Source organism: Pholcus phalangioides, unplaced genomic scaffold, assembly GCF_987345545.1.
Source record: "Pholcus phalangioides strain wild (caught in Gottingen) unplaced genomic scaffold, Ppha-v1.0 ptg000011l_1, whole genome shotgun sequence".
Taxonomy (NCBI): Eukaryota; Metazoa; Arthropoda; class Arachnida; order Araneae; family Pholcidae; genus Pholcus; species Pholcus phalangioides.
Genome location: NW_028301604.1, coordinates 33,600,089 through 33,620,488, shown reverse-complemented (window position 1 = coordinate 33,620,488; position 20,400 = coordinate 33,600,089). Strand labels below are relative to the sequence as shown.

General features: G+C 36.9%; 1 protein-coding gene across 1 annotated transcript in view; it reads right to left on the bottom strand.

Moving 5' to 3' along the window:
* The window catches only part of kra (basic leucine zipper and W2 domain-containing protein kra), a 236,988-nt gene that overhangs the window by 54,860 nt on the left and 161,728 nt on the right, over window positions 1–20,400 (bottom strand). The window contains exon 9 of the mRNA XM_089239488.1: window positions 979–1,062. Within this exon, the coding sequence (XP_089095614.1) occupies window positions 979–1,062 (84 nt within the window). The remainder of the gene's footprint in view (window positions 1–978; window positions 1,063–20,400) is intronic.

Below are 20,400 nucleotides of genomic sequence, written 5' to 3'. Positions count from 1 at the left end.
TAGTTAGAGGCCCATATGTCAGGATAGTTTTTTTATAATCACCCCGTATTTATTTTCTATGCATTATTTGACGTCTTGTGTTATGGTTGACATAGAAACTGGATAGAAAGGTTCACAAGTCCAGGTAGCTTCAGGTTCGCTGCCTTTCTGGCAGCCTCAGTTTTGGTTATACTGGAGCTATCAGTGTAGAAATCGTAGTTTTTTTTATAATCACCCTGTATTTCTTAACAATTAAAAATAAAATGGAATTGAATGATTTTTCGCTCGGCTAAGATATATGAAATCAATAGGCTTTCCAGAAATTACGCCAAGGTGAACAGAGAAAAAAAAGTTTCTCTCCACTGGGAATCAAACCCAAGGCCTCTTGTATACCGAGCAAGTGCACATACCATTATACGAGAGAGAATCATTTTCTCCTTAGAAAACGTACAGTAGCATGATTTTTGTCGAGTAGAGACATTGCAGACCTGGAGGCTATTGGCTGAAGTTGCCCCTATTCGGCAAAAAAATTGAATAGAATTTCACAGAGTAGAATAAGTAATATGTTAATATAAAGGGGAAAATGTGTCTACATTTTATGAACAATTTTTATTAGTGGTCTATTTCAAGTGCAGAATCATTTTGAAATCGGATGATTCTTCCTAATCACCCTGTATAATAAAATCAAGGACTTTTACCTCGCTACACCTAAATCTTGCATAAGGGACACTAAGTACACCAAAAAACAAAGTAAATATTTATATGATATTAAAAAATAGGATATTTTTAGAAGTCAATATCGCCTAATCAAAATCTAAACAAGCATTCAAAAAATACTTCCGGGACAGCACATTTACTGAAAAAAAACGAAATGTCCCAGAAAACCGGATATATGGCTTTCATCTAATTTGCGTACATTTATCCTTATCTTATGGCTATGCATGCATTAACAAAATCATTGAAATTACTTAGGAAAACTTAAAAAAAAAAACCACACACATCTTTTACAGGTGTTCCATCTTTAAGAAGCTCTCCAACTTGCTGTTGCAGCTCTTTTTTAACACTCTGATTTTCTTGTGCTTTCTATGAAAGAAAAAATTAACTAGATAAAAAACTAATAAAACAGAAGATAAACTCATTGATATACCACCATTTTCTTCTTACAATCTGCAAATTATGCATTTAAAATACATCTGAATTTCTTATCGCAAAGGATATTTCCTTATTGCAGGGCATATTTATTGGACTGCTACTGCTACACATCTAATTTAATTTTCTGAAACAGATAGGAATAAAATTAAATATTTTTAAAAATAAGTAAGAAAAACATTTTTTGAAGATGTAAGATGGTATATAAATGCAAATAGAGAGGAAATATTTTCTTCAAGAACAGTGAACACCCCCCCCCCCTTCTCTATTGCTCAAGATTAATTTAATATATGATAAATATTAATTATTTGTGGTGATATTAGATAACTACCAGAAATTTCCATTTGTGAATTAAGAACTGGAAATAACAGTATGCAACCATGCTAGACAAGTATTTTTTCGTTGAAAAACTAAAAAGTGAAACATGATTTTAATAAGATTACAGTGACTGGCTCTGTGCCAATATTTAAATAACCTTTCAATCAAGTGGTTTGTATGCTAGTCATTAACAGTGCATGTCTAAGTGTGAATCTATATTCAGGCTTAAGAGAAAAAGTTTTACTCCTAGATATTTACTGCACATCGATTAATGATAAAAGTTGTCAAAAAAGTTTTGTAGTCACTAGATGACTGCTTGCAGACAGCAACAGACCTACAACAGTATACTATTCAATCAATCATCACACTTCATGCATAGTCAGATAAATTGATGGCAGATGGCAGCATTACACATAACAAACATTACACATAAACAAACTTCATGGAAGATTCACAACACGCACACATTGCAACATGTACAAATTCGTTGGAAGTTCTGCAAAGGAATATGGACAAAGTGTAAGTCTGGTTTAGTAGCAGTCACTAGGTGAATTTATTTTTGTAGACAATTGCTGCCTCATGTTTTCAAAGATTTCATACACTCTCGCTAGTGAATAAGAAAGCTAGATTCAGAATTTTGAAGGATTTTCAAGAGCCCAACTTACAGTGTGTATATTAGTCCGGCAGCCAGAGTCAAATCTGGTTTTGTTCTAGTAAATTTTTTTATTATAGAAATTGCTTGTTCTAGGTGTAAGGAATCGAGAGATACCCAATGGTATACCAGATAGGTACCTAGTAACTTGCAATATTCAAGATGGCGTCTTCCACCATATTGGAACTACTAAGTGTTAAATATTTTGTGATCTATCAGCAAAAATTTCATTTGTCTGTTGCAGCGTGGTTTTTGTTTACGTTTATATACCATTTCATTATTTTCTAAAATTTCCTTTCCATATGAGTGGCAACTGCCAGAATCATCTGTGCAGCCATGCTGTGAGGATGTTTCTTATGTCTCTCTATACACATAATTAGATATATATTGCAGGACTCCTTTCTCCCAGTCAATGTATTTGACTTAAAATTATTTTTATAATCTTTACAGGTTTGAATATTGTAATAGTAAAAAATAAGAAGTATTGAGAAATCATTTTTTTGGCCATGGTAGGGAGAGGATGTGTTCTTATCACGCTCCGCTAGCCGACCAATAGCGGTAGTTATATCCGAAACCATTGTCAAAGAATTATCTGTGGCATCAGTGTTCATTTTGTGTTTTTCTGCATTCTCGTGAGTTTTATTTAACGTGTTTATTTTTTGGATTAAACACAGATGTGTTTTCTTCATTTTTGAAAATTGTGAGTTTATTCTCTTTAGTTTGATTTGGTCACTGGATTTTTTGGACTTCCATTGCTGGATTTGCAAATTAAGTGTTTTTTCTCTCTTATTGCTCTCAAATTAAATTTTCATTGTGTATTTTCAGTCAACTTAAATTTTATTTTCATTGTACTTTTGCCAGGTTTGTGTTTCCTTTTTTGTCGATAATCACTTTCTTTGTCCACGTGCTCATATAAGAGGGAATAATTGGTTCTTTGTCTCCTGTCATTTTTGATATAATTTTGGGCATTAGTGTTGCCATTTGATCATTGATCATTTTTGTCGCACCACGGTCATTTTCTGCACACAAGGGCTAATTAGACCGGGACCTACAATTTATTGCCAATTCCGAACGGCAGGCGTGTTTTTTATACTCATCGAGAGGTTGGTGCGCTAACCCCTCGACGGGGGAACTCCCTGCAGTAGCAATTTGCGGTCAAGTCGCCGTTTTTTTGTTGTACCCCTGTGTCAGGAAAGTTTCCTGAAAAGGACGAACCGGGTATCGAACTCGCGACACCTCTAAACATCCTTCGGTACTTTAGGCGAGTATCTTATCGACCGGGCTACCGCGCCCCCAAGTGTTGCCAAACTTTTCCCCGGGTAATCTCAGTATTTTTATTTTTGGTCCTATTGTTTTAGTGTTAGTGAGAATAGTTAGATAATAACAAGTATAAATTTTACTTTGTATCTTAATCTTTTATAGGGGTGTGTTCCATTCTTTAAATACACATACACACATATATACGGTCATTCCATTTCAAATCACCCGGCAAAATGCCACTCATAGTCTCAGATTTCAATTTTTTTTTTTATTTGTTGCTTTAACCATCCTTATTAACCATGTGAAATATTACTTGCATATCTCTAAAACTTTGAGAAAAAAGATATTGAAATTCATCAAAAAATGCTGATGACTTTTCCGAGGCTCAATTTTTAAGCGACATTGTTTCAGAAAACAAATCGTAAATTTTTGAATTTTCAATATATTCCAGTGAAATTTTCACTGAAGTGTTCCCAAAACATACAAAATATCAATAAAAATAATTGGTACACTTACATTTGAAATTTACATGCAAAAAAATTACGTAAACTTTGTTTGTGGAATTTTTCGTTAGAAACAATACATTTTTTCTAACGCATTTTTAGACCAGAGGCACAGCAGATACCAAAACAACTTTTATTTAAAATTTCTCCTAAATACATGAAGTAAAATACTGGAGGGAAAAAATAATGTTTTTTTTTACCATTCACATATTTATTCTGGCTCAAATTCATTGAAATAAGACTGGATTGCTCCAATTTCAAATCATTCAACTAGATACTGAAATGCAACCCATAATCCCAGATTCCAATTATTTTTTGTTTAGTACTTCTACTATCCTTGATGATCATGCAATAATGGTGTTCTTTGTTCTTACCTAAAATTGTCACCGCCCCTAAATTTTCCTACCCTGGGAAGTTGCCCACCCCCTAGTTCCAGCCCTGCCTGAGGGCTCCTTCGACCTTTGAAGACCGGATACACTCCGCTTCACAGCTCACAGAGCTATTGAAGCATACCCGGAGGACGAGTGTGGCCGAAAAATTATTTTTATTCACATAATCAACACTGGTCAATGAGTGGATCATTATATACAATAAACAATCAACTATGAAATCACCATAATTTTATGAAGTTCTTCAGGAGCAGAGGTTTTGGCCGAGGGACTTTTGAAAATTGTTTATTTTTTTTATCTCCTTTTTTAAAATCAATATTGTAATTCACTTGTTTATTTCATTGTGTGTTCCACCCCTCAATCAAATTTTGTTGCGAAAAGGCTCAAAAAATGTTTTGGCATCAGCCGTTCGGTTCTCTGTTGTGAATGGACATTCAGAATATACTGTTTCTCCCCCAATATTTTTCAAAAAAACATTGGGGCGTGGGGGGGGGGGGGGCTGAAAGTTGTTTTTCCCATATATACGGGACTCAAGGGCGTACGAAGGAGAGGGAGGGTACGATTATATGCTTGATTTCCTTGGCTACCGGAAACCACCCAAGCCTTCCCGTTTGGGCCAGTTAGTTTGCTTAGTCTGACGGTCGGGGGTGGGGTCTCCTAATCATCGGGCGAGAACGGAGAAAGAGGTCAGGCTGCCAAGGTCCCATAAAAATTACAGTTTACATCCATGTCAGAGATCCCACACAACAGCTCGTCTAATTACCTTCTCTTTCCCTCTGAGGGGTTCCCGTGGCTCATCAGTGGGAACCGCATCGAGTCGTTGCCAAAATCAATGTTTAATCAATTCTGCAATATAATGTATATGATCAGCAAAGTGTTATATAAATGTGCAATATATTTTACCTCCATGCTGTCGGTGGGTCCTAGGACCATCTCACAGTCTATAATGTCATGAGTTTATACAATGTGCAATAGGCCTAAAAGTTGCAGATCCTGGCCAGATCTCCAATTTGTTATGTTCGGTTGCCAGATTCAATGTTATAAATTTTACAATATATTTCCTTTTCTCTCATTAAATTATGTAAATTAGATGCAAGCTCAATACCGCACCTTCAACCTTGTGATTGGTTCTTTCATGGTGCAACATCCCAGCATAACTACCCAGGATTCTGGTCTGGCGAAATCGGTGCAATCGATACACAAAGGAGAGAGACAAATGATTTCAAGAAATTTCTAGTTTTTAACAAAAGTAAATTTATTAATTCTTTAACAATTAAATAGGTTAGGAATAACAGAATTATTTCTCAATTTTCATACCGTACACCAATGCAAGTCCGTTGTCTCATCAATCTAGTCTGACTGCAGGAGTTAGGCGATCTTTGTCGGATCACACGTGCCTGACGTCAGACCTTGCAGGAAGGTCACGATCTGAAGCGAAGGCTCACGTGGCGGGAAGAGATGCAAACACAATGGCTGAGATGACGATCGGAAGCAATGATCGATGCGTACCCATTCATCGACCTTGTCGGAAGGTCACGACCCGATGCGAAGGCTCACGTGGCGGGAAGAGCTGCTAACTGAACGGTCGAGATGAGGAACCATAGGACAGACGGATGAACTATGACAGGAACCCGGACGACAACGATTGACTAGAGATGTGGCATGATGGGTCCGGAACCAGACGGCGATGTAATAGCAACAGAAAGACTAACTATTTCATTCTTCAGATGACTCGCCCAAAGGCGACCACCTTCACCTAAAGTGATGTATTTTGAGTTTTAAGGCGAGAACGAATGCGAGCCAATGCGAAGTGGCTCCGGGAATTTATACCTATAAAAAGGAAATACGAAACGATCCAACTCCTGGGACCGACCATCTCAGAAAAATACACATCAAAGCACAGCCAATAGGAAAATACAACATCTAATTTACATAAATAAACGACAATAGATTTTTTATAGGAACTTTTACAAAAATAAGAATGGCAACAACAATAAATTAAAATGGCGATGTGATCAGGATCGCACATTTTACCGGACTATGAGCAATGAAAATATCACAGACTAATTGAATCAACCGTGCACGGTTATAAAAGGTAAGATAACATTCTATTAAAGATTATACAATTACAACTATATAAACATGTTTCAAAAATAAGAGATAGAGGCAGGTTTGGCAAATTCCCTAAAGGTTCCCAACTATCCAACTATTGTTACAATGGGGCATTGTGGGAACGCTCCTGTATAAAAACCAGACAGATCTGCACGAACAGCTTCTTCCGACTAACCTTCTGTTTTCATCACTAAGGCGTCACGCCCTGTGGAGGTGTGAGCCAGATCGTCTCTCAAAACAATGAGTTAAAATTGGAAAGGTGTGCCTTTGGCACTTCACCCGTCTCATCGCCCAACTTCATGTGATAATCCAACGTCGTCGTGATCTTGTCGCCTGTGGATTGGTTAGTGGCCAGACCGGCAACCCTGGTGTGGACTTTCGCCTCCAATTTCTTACGCAGTGGTCTCAACGCGTGTTTCGAGACACCAAACCTGTCCGAACCTGGTGTCTGGGAGTCTTCTGCAGTGAAGTAGACATTTTGCAGTGTCTTGTGAACGATGAGAACTAATACGTGAATACCTGGACATGGCGGTGAGATCGCTCAGTTTTATTGTTTCGTTGTAATATTGAGAGAAAAGGTTATAATTATTTGTTAAAATGTTATACTAATAGTTAACTGATAATTGAATAAATATTTATAGTTTGTTTGAAGTCTAGTTTCATTCATTATTGTCATCCATCCAAGATAAAGGTTGTAATTGGAGCAGGTAAAATAAAAAAATTAGAAGAAACGTTTCTTATATGTGGACAGCCAAAACCATCGTTTAAGGGTACAAATATAGTCCACCCGATTTCCCAATTCAGAAGGAAGCACAGTAGAGGGCTGACCCAGCCCGGGGACTTCAAATGAGATTATTCTTATTTTAGTTTTTTCACTATATGGTGCCAGTGAAAAATTTGGGCTGAACCCGCCAAAGATCTCAAATTAGGGGGCTTTATGCAAGATGTGGGGCCGCTAGACCAGTGTCTCTCAACCTTTGGAATCCCGCTGCACGTTTGATTTCTTTTTCTTGATTGGAAGGCCTGGGCATACACAAGGTTAATGGGAAATAAATGGGTAAAAATGAAGCACTCATGTCCCAATTCTGCAGATGCCAGGGCCCAGTGGTTGACGAATGCTGCACTTGATAGACCAAGGGCCCATTCGGGGGGAGAGATTTCACATATTCCCTTTCCTATTCACATTTTTGGAAGTCCAATATTAGACGCTTGTTATTTGCTCTATCATCATGCTTAGGTGTCTATCTGCCTAGATCAAGCATTTTCAATCCGTTGCTCGCGAGCACCATGGTGCTCCCCTAAGCACCCAGAGTGCTCGATGCTCATGTCCGATTTGATGCTCACACGCATTAGATCGTTTCATTCAAACATGTTGAACGAATCGCATTCAATTGTTAAAATCATCTGGATTTCATACATTCGTATGTCAAACATGACGTAAGAGTGCTTTTTTTTTATGATGGGTACAGGCAGTGCTCGTGACTGGAAAAAGGTTTAGGACCACTGGTCTACATCGCAAGCTTGTTATAGTATTCGAATGGTTCATCAGCGGCATCATCAAGAAATTGGGCAGTTTTTTTCACCATATAAAAAACCACTTTAAAGTATAGGTTTTGTGCGCACAAATACATATTTTGAGCTCGCCACGATGCTCCTAGGAGCCCTGACATACTTTTGGAAACACTGTGGTACTCCTTTGGCGTAAAAATTATGTCGCAACACAATTAATGGCGAATGAGTCCAATGTCGGTCTTCTCTTGAACTCTCTCGTTCTGTTGCATGCACATATTTACGATTTTGTCGTTCACTATAGCTAGTCGGTAAAGATAGAAGTGATCAAAATAAAAAAATAGATGAAAATTTAAAAAATTCTTTCGCGGGGAAAAAAAAAAAATCGGCACCCTTTTACCTGTCCCCCACAAGGATGGCTCTGACAGGGCTGTAGTCCCAAGGCCCGGGAAAATCAAAAGTTTTTCCATGCTATATATATATAAATAAATTTACTACAGAGCCCCCCCCCCCCCCAGTGAAAACAGGCTTGCGGACCCGCCAAAGACCCAACAGCCCTGTTCCATGATGTGGGGAGGAGAAAGATCATGTCCTTCTTATGGAAAACCAATATTGTTCCCAAGAGGACTCCCTACTGCCATGGTCTATTACAGCCCCCCTCCTGCAGTAATTATTATGTGATGCTGAGAACACTGCTTCAGGGGGAATATTACATATGTTGAACGGTCCGGACAAGCAAAGAAAGAAAAGTTTTTTTTGTTCATCCAGTCTAAATAGCTTTTTTGACGCACCCATATAATGTCTGCCCCCAATGTAAGGTGGCTACATATTGGCATTGTTCTTTTCTGTTGCTACTCAACCAAAAAAAAAAAAAAAAAAAAAAAGTTCTCTGGAGAATCAAAAAAATCCATGACCTTCACTCAAATTTTGTTACTTTTTCTGGACTTCAGTGACTTTTTTCTCATTCCGTGACTTTTGCGGGACTTCATGACTTTCCCGTGTTGGTAGACACCCTGGGAATATACAACTAATAGATTTCAACAAACGGCTTCTCGTGCACCTCAGGGCCTTTCTGGACAATTAGCTGAATTCCCATTACCTCAGAGTTGTTTTCAGAGTAATGAAGTGGGTCATCAAGGAAAAAGTTATTTTCTGGATATTTTTGCTGAGGTGAACTCGGAAAGAAAAGTCATCACATCTCCGCTAGGACTCGAACCAAGGCCCTCTTGCATACTGGGCAAGCATGCTACCATCTACACTACTGGAGACATGACCCTGCCTTCCTTATTTCATGCACTGTGGCGTGAGGCGCTGAAGTAGAGGCATTAGTAGCCTCTCTTGACTTCAGGAAATAGCCCCAGGGGGGACGGTTTAGAGTGAGATAGATGGCTTTTTCTCAGCCCCAGGTTCTCAGCCCGTTTCCATCAAGGAAACAGTTATTTTCTGGATATTTTTGCTGAGGTGAAATCTGAAAGAAAAGTCATCATGTCTCCGCCGGGACTCGAACCCAGGCTCTCTTGCAAACTTGCCCGGTATGTATATATTACAGAATGGTGTAATCCTGTCTTCTTGGTTAAGAAAAACACAGGAGATTGAAGTTCGTAATTGATTTTGTCCATATTAATAAAATCACTGATATTGTTAAGTATCCCACTGCATAAAATAGATGAAATAATTTGAAGGATAGGAAGTTCAAAATATCTGACAACCCTAGATTTAGCTTCCAGATATTGGCAGGTTAATTTGACTCTGGAAGATTGTGATAAAAAAGCCTTCGTAACTCGTACTGGAATGCATCGCTTTAACTCTACCTACCAGAGGGGTGAAAATCTATTGACCCTAGAATTTCGGAGAGCTTCTTAGAGACAAATTTCTTACCATCCCCCCCAATATTTATTTCTCCTATTCTTCTACTGCACATTGTAGAACCTTTCCAGGGCACAGCACGGATCATAGCCTCAAAACTAATGAAAATAGTGACCAAAATGTTTAAAAAAGTTACCAAATAGTGACCAAAATATTTTTAGAAAGAGACCAAATCGACAATGAATTTTGATTTTAACCAAATTGAATGAATTGAAATTGAATTTAGTTTTTACTAAACTTTGTATTTCAATGGAGCTCATCGAAATTGCTTTTTTTAACATAATAGTATGAAATTATTAAATCAAACTCAAACGCATTCTACTAACCAGAAAAGTTTTGAATAACTTAACTATCTGTGAGTGAGTAACTATATTACATCATTTCTAAGTAACAGTAGCAATGCCTTTCCCCCATGTTGCTTTCCACAACCCATCTTAAAATCAATTTAAGCAGGAAAACCATCAAAATGGGATAAAGTTTTCGCATTCTAAGGAAACAAAAATGAAATAACACAAAATTTAATAAGACAATTTGTCCCATCTACATTCCAGTGGATTTTTCATTCATGTTATGCTATGAATAGCAGTATACAAAATGTACTCAACCTTTTTAAACTAGTAAAAATTTGATTTATATATCTAGGTTTGTATAATACGTTCCAACAGATGGTTTTTTTTTACTCTTTGAGCCATTACAGAACAATTAAGAGAGAAGCAAGAGCAGCAAATAAAATTTCTATATTCACTGTTCCATCATCCCCGATTCTGAATCCCAAATTTGTTGTACATTTAACAATGACAATATTTTAGTGAACTGTTCAAACAAAATCCCCAAAAAATATTTAATGATTTAAAGTGGTTTAATCCAGACTATCACTGCTAACTAAACCATCTTTTGAAAATTCAGAGATTTGAAGTAAATGTTCAAGACAAAGTGGTAAAAATACATTAATTTTGTCAAACAAAGTTTATTGTATCTATGTTAAACACTCAAAAAAGTAACGAAGATTGATAATACCAACTAAACATATATTCAACTTATTAGCCATCTCCTATATTTTCATAAGAGCTGCATGTATGACAGCAATTCCATTATTTTTTTTATTGACCCAACCCACATACAAATATGCATAGAAGAGTCCACTTTCAACCTCAAATAAACTGCAAGTAGAAGGAACGACATACAGGGTGTTCTTTTAATGGACCGACAAATTCAAAGGGTTGTTAGTAGAGATCAAGAGGAACAAACATTATAGCAGAACTTGATGTCGCAAACCATGTTGAGAGGGTGGAAAATGCATGCAGGCTCTGAGTCCAGAGAAGACGAAAAAGGTGGATGTCAGTTGATTACTGAATGCATTTTTGGGTTCCCTATAGGGTCACCTTAAATCCCTCATTTACACGACGCCTGTGGACACACTGGAGGATCTCATAGCGCAGATTGTCGTCACTGCAGCAGACATCAAGAGCATACCTGGTATCTCCGAGCACACGCACATCCGGGAACCGTTTTTACGTTGTTGTAGACTGTAATGACACCAGTAGCCGCCAAATCTTGTAATAATTGATCAAATAAATCTTTTGTTATTATGCTTTTGGTGATCTAAACGTGACGTCGAGACCTGCATGCGTTTTTAGCAATTTTCACCCTCTCAACGTGGTTTACGACATAATGTTCCATTGCAATTTTTGTTCCACTCTTAATGTCTACTAACAACCCTCTGAGTTCATTGGGCCATAAACAGAGCACCCTGTATATGCAACTTAGATAACACTGAAGTAAAATGAGATAGAAAAAATTCTTAATTTAGAAATTTAAAATTCTAAAAAATACTTCATTTAGATTTTAAAGAGAATGAGTGAAATGCTTCACTACACAAATGTCTAATTTTGAACATAAAATTAAGAACAGCTTAATACTTCATGGCAATCAGTTTTGGGCAAGAAAAACATTTAGTCAAGGTTATGTTATAAATCGCTAAAGCCTTTCATTCGTAGATGACTGCAGGAGTAGAAGATTAAAATTTGATTCTTGTAACAAGAAAATTTTTATTTCTGTAGAACTTTAAAATTTTGGCAGTAAATAAAATGCACGGTTTTTATATACATACATGCAGTATATAGTGTACGCAGTATTACTTTTTACTCCAAAAAACCATGTTATCTTAGCTAAGAAGAAAGGGTTACCCCCCCCCCCCCCACCACAGCACAAAATAGATAAAACTTTCTAGAAAAATTTATCTTTTTTTATTTTTATATTATAAAAAATTTTAGAGACACTTCATGATAGGCCTATTTATATTTTTACATTCTTTATAATAATCAACAAATGTAAACATAAATGATTAACATACATAATAACATTTCGGATTTGAAAAATAGTTAAAATAACAAACTGAGTGTTTTAAGATTAAGCTTGGAGATTTGGTAATCACCAATTAAAAAAAAATAGCCAGAGGAGAGACTTGAAACATTCATTAGAAAAGTAATCATTTTTCTTGTTTTTACCGCTGATGCAAGTCATAGTTGTGCTTTTGTTCTCTTAAGTTTCAAGCACTTTTGAACGTCTGATCTTACGTCTTTTACCAAAATTTACCCATTTCATATTTAGAAGCAGTGTTTTCTGCTGCGAAATTCTAATGTAGCATAAGTCTGTTTTTTTCAGTTTGCTCTTGATCATTACCTCGGCTTGATTCTACATACCTGGAGATGACTTCTTTTGCTGGGTCATTAGTGGAATAGATATTAGAAATTTTAAGAAATTTAAAATAATGATTAAAAACTATAAAATTAAATTTTTAACATTTTAAATTACTGAATGAAATAAATTTAAATTATTAAATTGAATAAAGTACTTTAATTATTAAATTAACTAAATTATTTTAATTATACGTTGAGGGAGGGGCAATTCCCCCCCCCCCCCAGCGTCAATGGCAGAGCCTACTGATGTATACATATATATCAATATATAAATTGACATATCGTCATCATGCCGCACCCTTAACACCTTCAAGCCTATCTCCACCTATGGCTGGACTGGGAAGGGTGAGCGAGTCTACTCTTTTACAGGCGTGGGCCGGGCCGCAACTAGATGCTTGGTCAGCCGGGCAAGCACACATTTTGGCACCCCCTCATAATGTTGAAGACGAGAGTGAAGAGTGAAATTTGTGGCCCCCCTCTAGTACAACGCCCGGGGCATCAGACCCGCCTGCACCCCCTAGTTGTGGCTGTGGGCAGGGGGGGGGGGGACACCAAAATAATACTGCCCTTGCGTGAGGGAGAAAATAAACCAGTTTTGAAATTGTTTGGTTTTTTGAGAGAAAAATTTGTAAACATGCACAACATGCATCCCTTAAAAAAAAACTCCTTTACCCAGAAACAGTATAATTTTGCCCCCCCCCCGTTATTTTTAACAGAAAAAGAGAGACCGTTGCCTTCCCTGGTAAATTTTCCATGAACCTTGTAGGCACCAACGTGGCGACTTTTTTTTGTGCCAAGGAATCACCGTTTTGCAGTGGTACATTCAAGATGGCAGACAAAGTGCACTTAAAATTACAAAAAAAAATATATAATTTATAATATGAATCAACCTAATATGCGCCAATGTGCAAAAATCGATAGAAATATGACGGGAAATATGGAAAATTAAAATAAACACAAAAATCGAATCAACAACATACAGGGTTTATAAATGCGGTTGATACATGAATGAATGAACGCCAGGGTCTCTGCCACCAGACTTATCTCGTTGCCGAGATCTCTTCCAGCCCAGCTTCGCGGCAGAGTCTGGAACAAAGTGAATGCATCTAACAGTCTGAGTGTGTAGCTAGTGTTGTGTCTGATATTTCAGTGCTGCCATCTATACTTCAAATGTAAATGAAGTGTGATGATTGAATATTTGTAACGCTGTAGGTCTGTTGTTCTCTGTGGTGAGACTTTTTTATTCCGAGGATATCGGCTCGCATTCGCACTTCTAAGTTAGGAACCGCAGAAAACTAATTACAGCCGACCACCACTGTGGCGCCGGTGGGGTTCGAACCCGGATCATCGCAATGCGATTCCGTCACTATGACCACCACAGCGGCATGCGGTTGATGCAGAGTTTATGGATGCTGCTGTCAGGGCTACCTATTTTAGCATGAAAAAAAAGCACGAGGTGAATTCGCCCCACCAGGGGCACCTGATTTACCAAGGCCGTAATACAATTTTTTTTCTGGAGGGGAAACGTAATTTTACTGCTCTTGACTGTGAAATTCAATAATTTAGCAAAGGAATTTATTGCTTTTTCTTAAATATAAGATGCCATCAAAAATGCAGTGTGAGGCATTACCCCCAGTTTTGGATCTGATCACGGTATGTAGCAACCTGGGCCACAAGTACGAACAAAAATTTACTATCGCCTAGGGCCAGCATCCATTTTTTAAGGGGTCTCACTACTCTTCCGACTTGAAAAAGCGAATTTTCAAAAATGACTTCAAAAAAATATTTCATTTGATTGCAAATAAAATACTAAAACTTTCGTGTCATTCGGTTGGTTTGTTCTTTCATAATTAAAAAAGAAATACTGGATTATAGTGTAAACGTATACTAGAAAAAAAAAAAACCACTTTAAACGAGATTTTCTCGGATTGTAGTTTTTGAGCTGCAAGATTTAAAGAAATCTATTGCCCCAAAAATTCTGAATTTTGGCAGGAAAGTTTAGTCGATATGTTTTAGTAGAATAGATCTCAGACAGCAATTGACTAATAGGAAGTATTTTTTTAAAAATTTTGGATTTAGATTTTTGAAATTTATATATTTTTTAAAACGTTAAAAATTCATAAAATTCTAACGAATGGTCAGATATCAAAATCTGAAGTCTATTCTACTAAAATATATAGACTAAACTTTCCTGCAAAAATTCAGAATTTTTGGGGCAGTAAATTTCTTTAAATCTTGTGGATGAGCTCAAAAACCGCAATCTGAGAAAATCATGTTCAAAGTGTTTATTCTAATATACGTTTACACTATAATCCAGTATTTCTTTCTTTAATTATGAAAGAACAAACTAACCGATTGCAAATAAAATACTTAAAATTGTCATTTTGAAAATTCGATTTTTTCGAGTCGAAAAAGTAGCGAGACTCCTTAAACAGAAAAATAGTAAACTGGGCACCCTTCCTCGATCAACACCTGTGGAACCAGACCCCCACTCTCTCCTATTGCAGTCATAACAGCGACTCGAGACAAAAACATTTTAATAACTTCCGAGGTCTAAGAAGGGGAATTTTTACAGAACACCAAGAATGGAGCGCAAGATGTCGATATTAAGTCAACAATCAGTATCGCAAAGATGCTCTAAATCAGTGATTCTTAAAGTGGGCGATGGAATGTTCCAGAGGGGGGGGGGGGGTGTTAGAAGCTATGGGTATAACATAGGATACTATGGGTTAGATTGCGTTGGGGAGAAAAAATTTCTGAAGAAAGGGGCGATGGGACAAAAAAGGTTGGGGGAAACTATGCTCTAAATTTAAGTTACGGACAGAAGCGGATAAAGGTTAGTTGACGGCCCCAGGCATAAAAAAAATTATTAGGCCCCTTAAAGTAGGAAAAAAGTGTAAAGTGGGGGGCCAAGGGCGCGCTCAGTGTGTCCACTGTTAAATCCGCCTCTATTTACAACTCACATGCACGTTAACTGAGTTTTTATCAGCCTGATAACCAGTTTTCAACTGATTTGGAAACCCTTGTGTTAAACTAAACGTTTAATTACAGGATTCTGTGATGTTTTCATAAATAGTATTCCTTTCGATCATATTTGATGCTACGGTTTCTTGCAGAGATTTAAATCCAGTTAGAAAAATTGTACAAATTTTATTTCTAGATAGATCGCGATTTTCAATAGCATTATTTTTTTTATTGTAAGTAAATTCAAAATACCTGCGTGCTTGTTTAACCTTGGCCAGCCATATATATATACAAGAGTATTCTCCCACTGCACGTAAGTTAGTTTCTGCACGGGCCCTCTTAAATCGTCATTTCAAATAACATTAAAAAAATTAACAAAAGTAACGATAGAGCAAACAAATGTAACTTGAGCGATGATCCAAGAAAAATAAGACCCTTAGGTCTAAAACTTTTTAAAACAAATAAAATTAAGGATGAATTTTAAAATAAGATGAAAATGAAAGAAAGAGTGAGCATGTGGGGAAATAAGAAAGAATGGTAGTAAAGGAAAAAAAATTCTTTGTTGTAAGTACGCCTTTTAAGGTAGTTTTTTTTCCAGCCGGCTTCTCCATAAAATGACTTCTTTAACCAAGAAGCTTCTTTCCAAGCCCCTTGAAATCAAGTTATGCTGACGTCACACGGTATGCTCCAGGGAAGATAAGATGCCTTCATATATAGGGGTTCTATGGGAAGGTAGCTAAGGATTGTAGTTCAATGAAGGGAGGGAGAAAATTAACGACCTTGAACGGGTAAAGTTCCTCCTTGAAGAAGAGAAAAACACTGACAGCAGAAAAGCATGTGAGACCAAAGTTTTTTTGGTGGGAAAAGTAACCTGGGCCTCAAAATAAAAGTGACCAGTTTATAAAAAAAGTGACCCGCGCCGAGTCCTGCCTATCTCTGACTGGATTACTGGTAGAGAAAGCGAAATATTTCACCATCCTCTTCTCCGACCCAACAAAGTGACCAAGTGTGGAAAGAAGATTCGTCCGTCTTCACACAGTAAATTTCCTGTGATGCAAAGTTTTGGCTACTTATGCTATTTGTCATCACCAACTTTGCAAAATGTACTCATCAACTAATGTCCCTCGATCATGTCTCTGTATTTTGTGACAGTAGAAATCTGATTAAATTTATTAATCGGTAAAGTTTTAAGAATCTGAGTGACAAAATATTCTACGACCTACTCCTGTTTTACAGAATATGTATCAAATCATGATGAAAACAAAAGAAATTTGGAAAAAAAAGCTTAAAAACAATCTCTAAACTAATCACATTACAGAATTGTGTGGACATTACCTATTCAAGGAGATTGCAGGTAATTAGTAGCATGTCTGTTAATAGAAAACAGAAGTTGGAATATAAAAAAACATGCCACAAATATTTTATCTTATTTATCACACAATGGAACTTGTTACCAGATGCATTGGTGGTAAAAAAAAAACTTTCCCTGGGAAATACACAAGAATAAAAGGAGATTTTTTTCTAATTCAACACCTTTGCGTTTCCCAACGAAGTATTTATAAAGATCTGCAGATTATCTAAAACAAGGGTTGGCTAACTTTTCAGTCCAAAAAACCCCCAACCACTCCTTCACAATAACTCAAAATTTATTAAATAGCCAAATTTTTTTTTTTTCCTTTTCTTTGGAAGTAAACTACACTGTATTATTTCTCTCAGTTTTACTAAAGAGCCACGTGTACGTACCCACATAGTTGTAGTTTTCCACCCCAATCTATGGATTTACAAAAAAAAAAATCATCTTTTTAGAAAAGAATTTTAAATGCTGTGTTTTCAAATAAGTAAAGACCTCCCAAATTCTAATCACAGTAGGAAATCATTCAAATCATGTTGAAGGCAAATCTTTTCACCTTAAGTGTTTCTATTGCAGAGTCCTGCAAAGGGGAAAATATTTTCCTTAATCCAGCCCTGCTGGTTTTGACGCAAACAGAATGAGAGCTAAAAATGAAAAGAGATGTCCAAACACGCCACTAAGCAACAGGGTAACAAATAGCACAACAAACCGGTGCGAGAGTCACAACCCAAATTCTGCTATTGTTATAAGCATATATGTATTAAGATAAAATTAGCCTGGCCTATAACTCTTGGAACTCGCCTGTATAAAAGCCCTTATATTCTCATACATCTATTGCCCACTTTCAAGTGGATCAGAGGCTGAAAATGTTGGAGACAAGGAGTGGTGTTATCGAAATCTATTCTAGTTTTCTTATCACTAATTTTAAGCCGGCAGGGCAGCGTTTCTCAAAGTGTGCGTTGCAGCTCCTAGGGGCATTGCATATCTTTTACGAGAGGCATCACAACGAGCTGGAAATATTGATGTGTGTGTGCCTATTTATGTTTTAAACTGGTTCTTTTATGGATGTACAATATATATACTAAACTATTTTGAGAGCCACAGATGAACTATGAACAGCGCAAGGGAGCCACGAGCATGACCCTCACAAGGGTAGAGCTGACAGGGAACCAGTCCTGGGGTCTGGGAGATAATTATTTTTTGATTTTTTCATGTATAAATTCATCTTAAAAGGACCCATGTAAGTCTGTGCTGAGAGCTTGCAAAAGATCCTAGGCACCCTGCTCCAGGATGTGGGGGTCATGGCCACTAGTGACAAAAGTTTGAAAACCACTGCAGTTGAATGTGGAAGATTGAATTCACACTAAATACATAAAAATGAAAATTTCTTTCAGTTTTACAGATATTTAACTACTTTTTTGTTAGAAACTTCCGATTTTCTTGGTGTGTGCATGTTTTGCTAGAAAAACAAACAGCTAGGAAAAATATGGAAAGATCGAACTTCGGTTATCTTCAAGAAATAATTTCAAATTGTAAGCTAATTAACAATAAGGACAGTGGTGCACAAATACAATAATATTTAGTTGTCTTTTTCGACATTTATTCCTTCAGAATCAAATGGGTCCGATGTATAGTACATCTGAATTTAGACATTCATAGAATGTTTCATAAAAATGTCAGAAAATAAATTTTGTGGTCCATTCTAAGGTGCTAGTAACTAAAATATGAAACATTATTAGCAAGACAGCAATGCATACAAAAAAAACTTTTGATGCTAGGTCAATGAAACAAAAAAACCTGAAACTTTGACCCCGAAGATGATGTTCCCCACCCCTTCCCAGCAATTTCAGTAAATAAAATTTTATTTCTATTTATACCGAAAAAAAATATGTATGCTTCATATTTATATGAGTTCATGAAGATTTTAAATCCGATAATTAGATTCAGAATTCTCACTATAGCCCCGTTCACATGTACCATAAAACATCCCGGGAAGTTCCCAGTAGCGGGGATTTTCGCTACAAACCATTCACATGACGTTAAGTTTATGCCGGTAATCCCCCCTCTTCTTTCCAGAAGTCGTCACTGGTTACGTAGGTTGAACGGAAGTGATTGATTCAAGATGGTTGACGAAGGAGCTTGTAGCAGTTTTCGCGGTGCAAAGGATTATGGGAAAGAAGGTCGGTGTCGACCTCCAATCCATCCACCCCAAGAAAGATAGGCTTTTTTTATGAGCTTCTCTCCCACCTTTTTCTTCCCTACGAGGGGAAAAAAGTTGTCATGCCAATAATTATCACCAAAGCACATGAGAACAGGGCTTATAAGGTTGTGCTCAGTTATCAAGTTATTGGAGTGGCATCCATTTAGATTTCCAATTTCACTGAAAGTAATACATAATCGATTTTATATTCATTTGAGGATAAATCTACTTACGATGGAAGAGTGGTGTTTCATTTTATGACCTTTTTCATCTTTGCTGTTTTATTTTTAAGAATGTATGTGATAAACAAATTTGGGATATTTACAGCAGAAGGGAGCATTAATTGTGATGAATTTTTTTCAACTCTTTCTTCTCTTGCTCACTTTTACATTATCACATAATGGTTAATAATTATAAAAAAGGAAAAAGTATTAAAATTAATGTTCTTTTTTTTTCCTATTGTACTACGAAAAAATTCTTCGATTAATAATCAAACCTTTAGCTAGCTGGCAGATCTTTTACTAGTTTCAATGAAAATCTAAATGTTAGTGAAATTTCAAAAAATAGTAACCACGCCTCTTTCTCAAAGCTCATCTGAGGTATTGTCATTGTCATTCTTTCATAAGTAACTGTAGTTGTAAAATAATCCTCTTTCTCTGACCAAAACACTGTGCAGCAGCCAACAACATTCTGCCACTATGTCCCACCCACGGAATAAAAGTGAAATGCCTATCCTGGATGGTTCGGCCAGATCTGGTAGTCTGCATGATGGGCCAAATATAATAAGGAAAAAGTTAGGGCAGCATTTCTCAACCGTCGGGCCTTGGCATTGATCGTGCCGGGCCATGAGAGATGCTCTTTCGGATCATTTTAATTGTTTATTTGCTATGCAGTTTTCATGAACATAATAACGGAATTACTTCAGGAACTTTTTTCCCATAAGCAAGACAATCGAAATCTCTGCCAACAAAATTCAAAACATCCGAATGAAAACGAGCGAACGATTTCCACTGCCACAAACAGGAATAGCCATGAGTGAAGAGGAGGAAGAACCCTTTGTTCAACTCCCGTAGGAATATCTTTGTGAGGGTGATCCTCGTTTGCAAGACTATGCAAATGGGGTGCAGGACAGTCTGGTCGTCTTCCCTCAAAGAACTTTTTCCTTCCTTTTTTGTAGTGAGACTTTCAAGAATCCGTCATGAATGTCGGACACTTAGACACCTTTTAGGAAAATTATGAAATGCTCTTACACATCTAATTACAACTTCGAATAGGGAAATCTTCCCCTTTCTCATTTGTACGGCAAATGTCAGCCACCAAACAACAAGGTACACAGGAAATACTGTATAAAGGACATAAAGCTTAATCAGATGTCGAAGTAGTCTGTGTCTGGTTCTAAAAATTGTGTAGTACTGTTTTCTTCGAGGGAGAAAGAGTTAGTGCTATGTG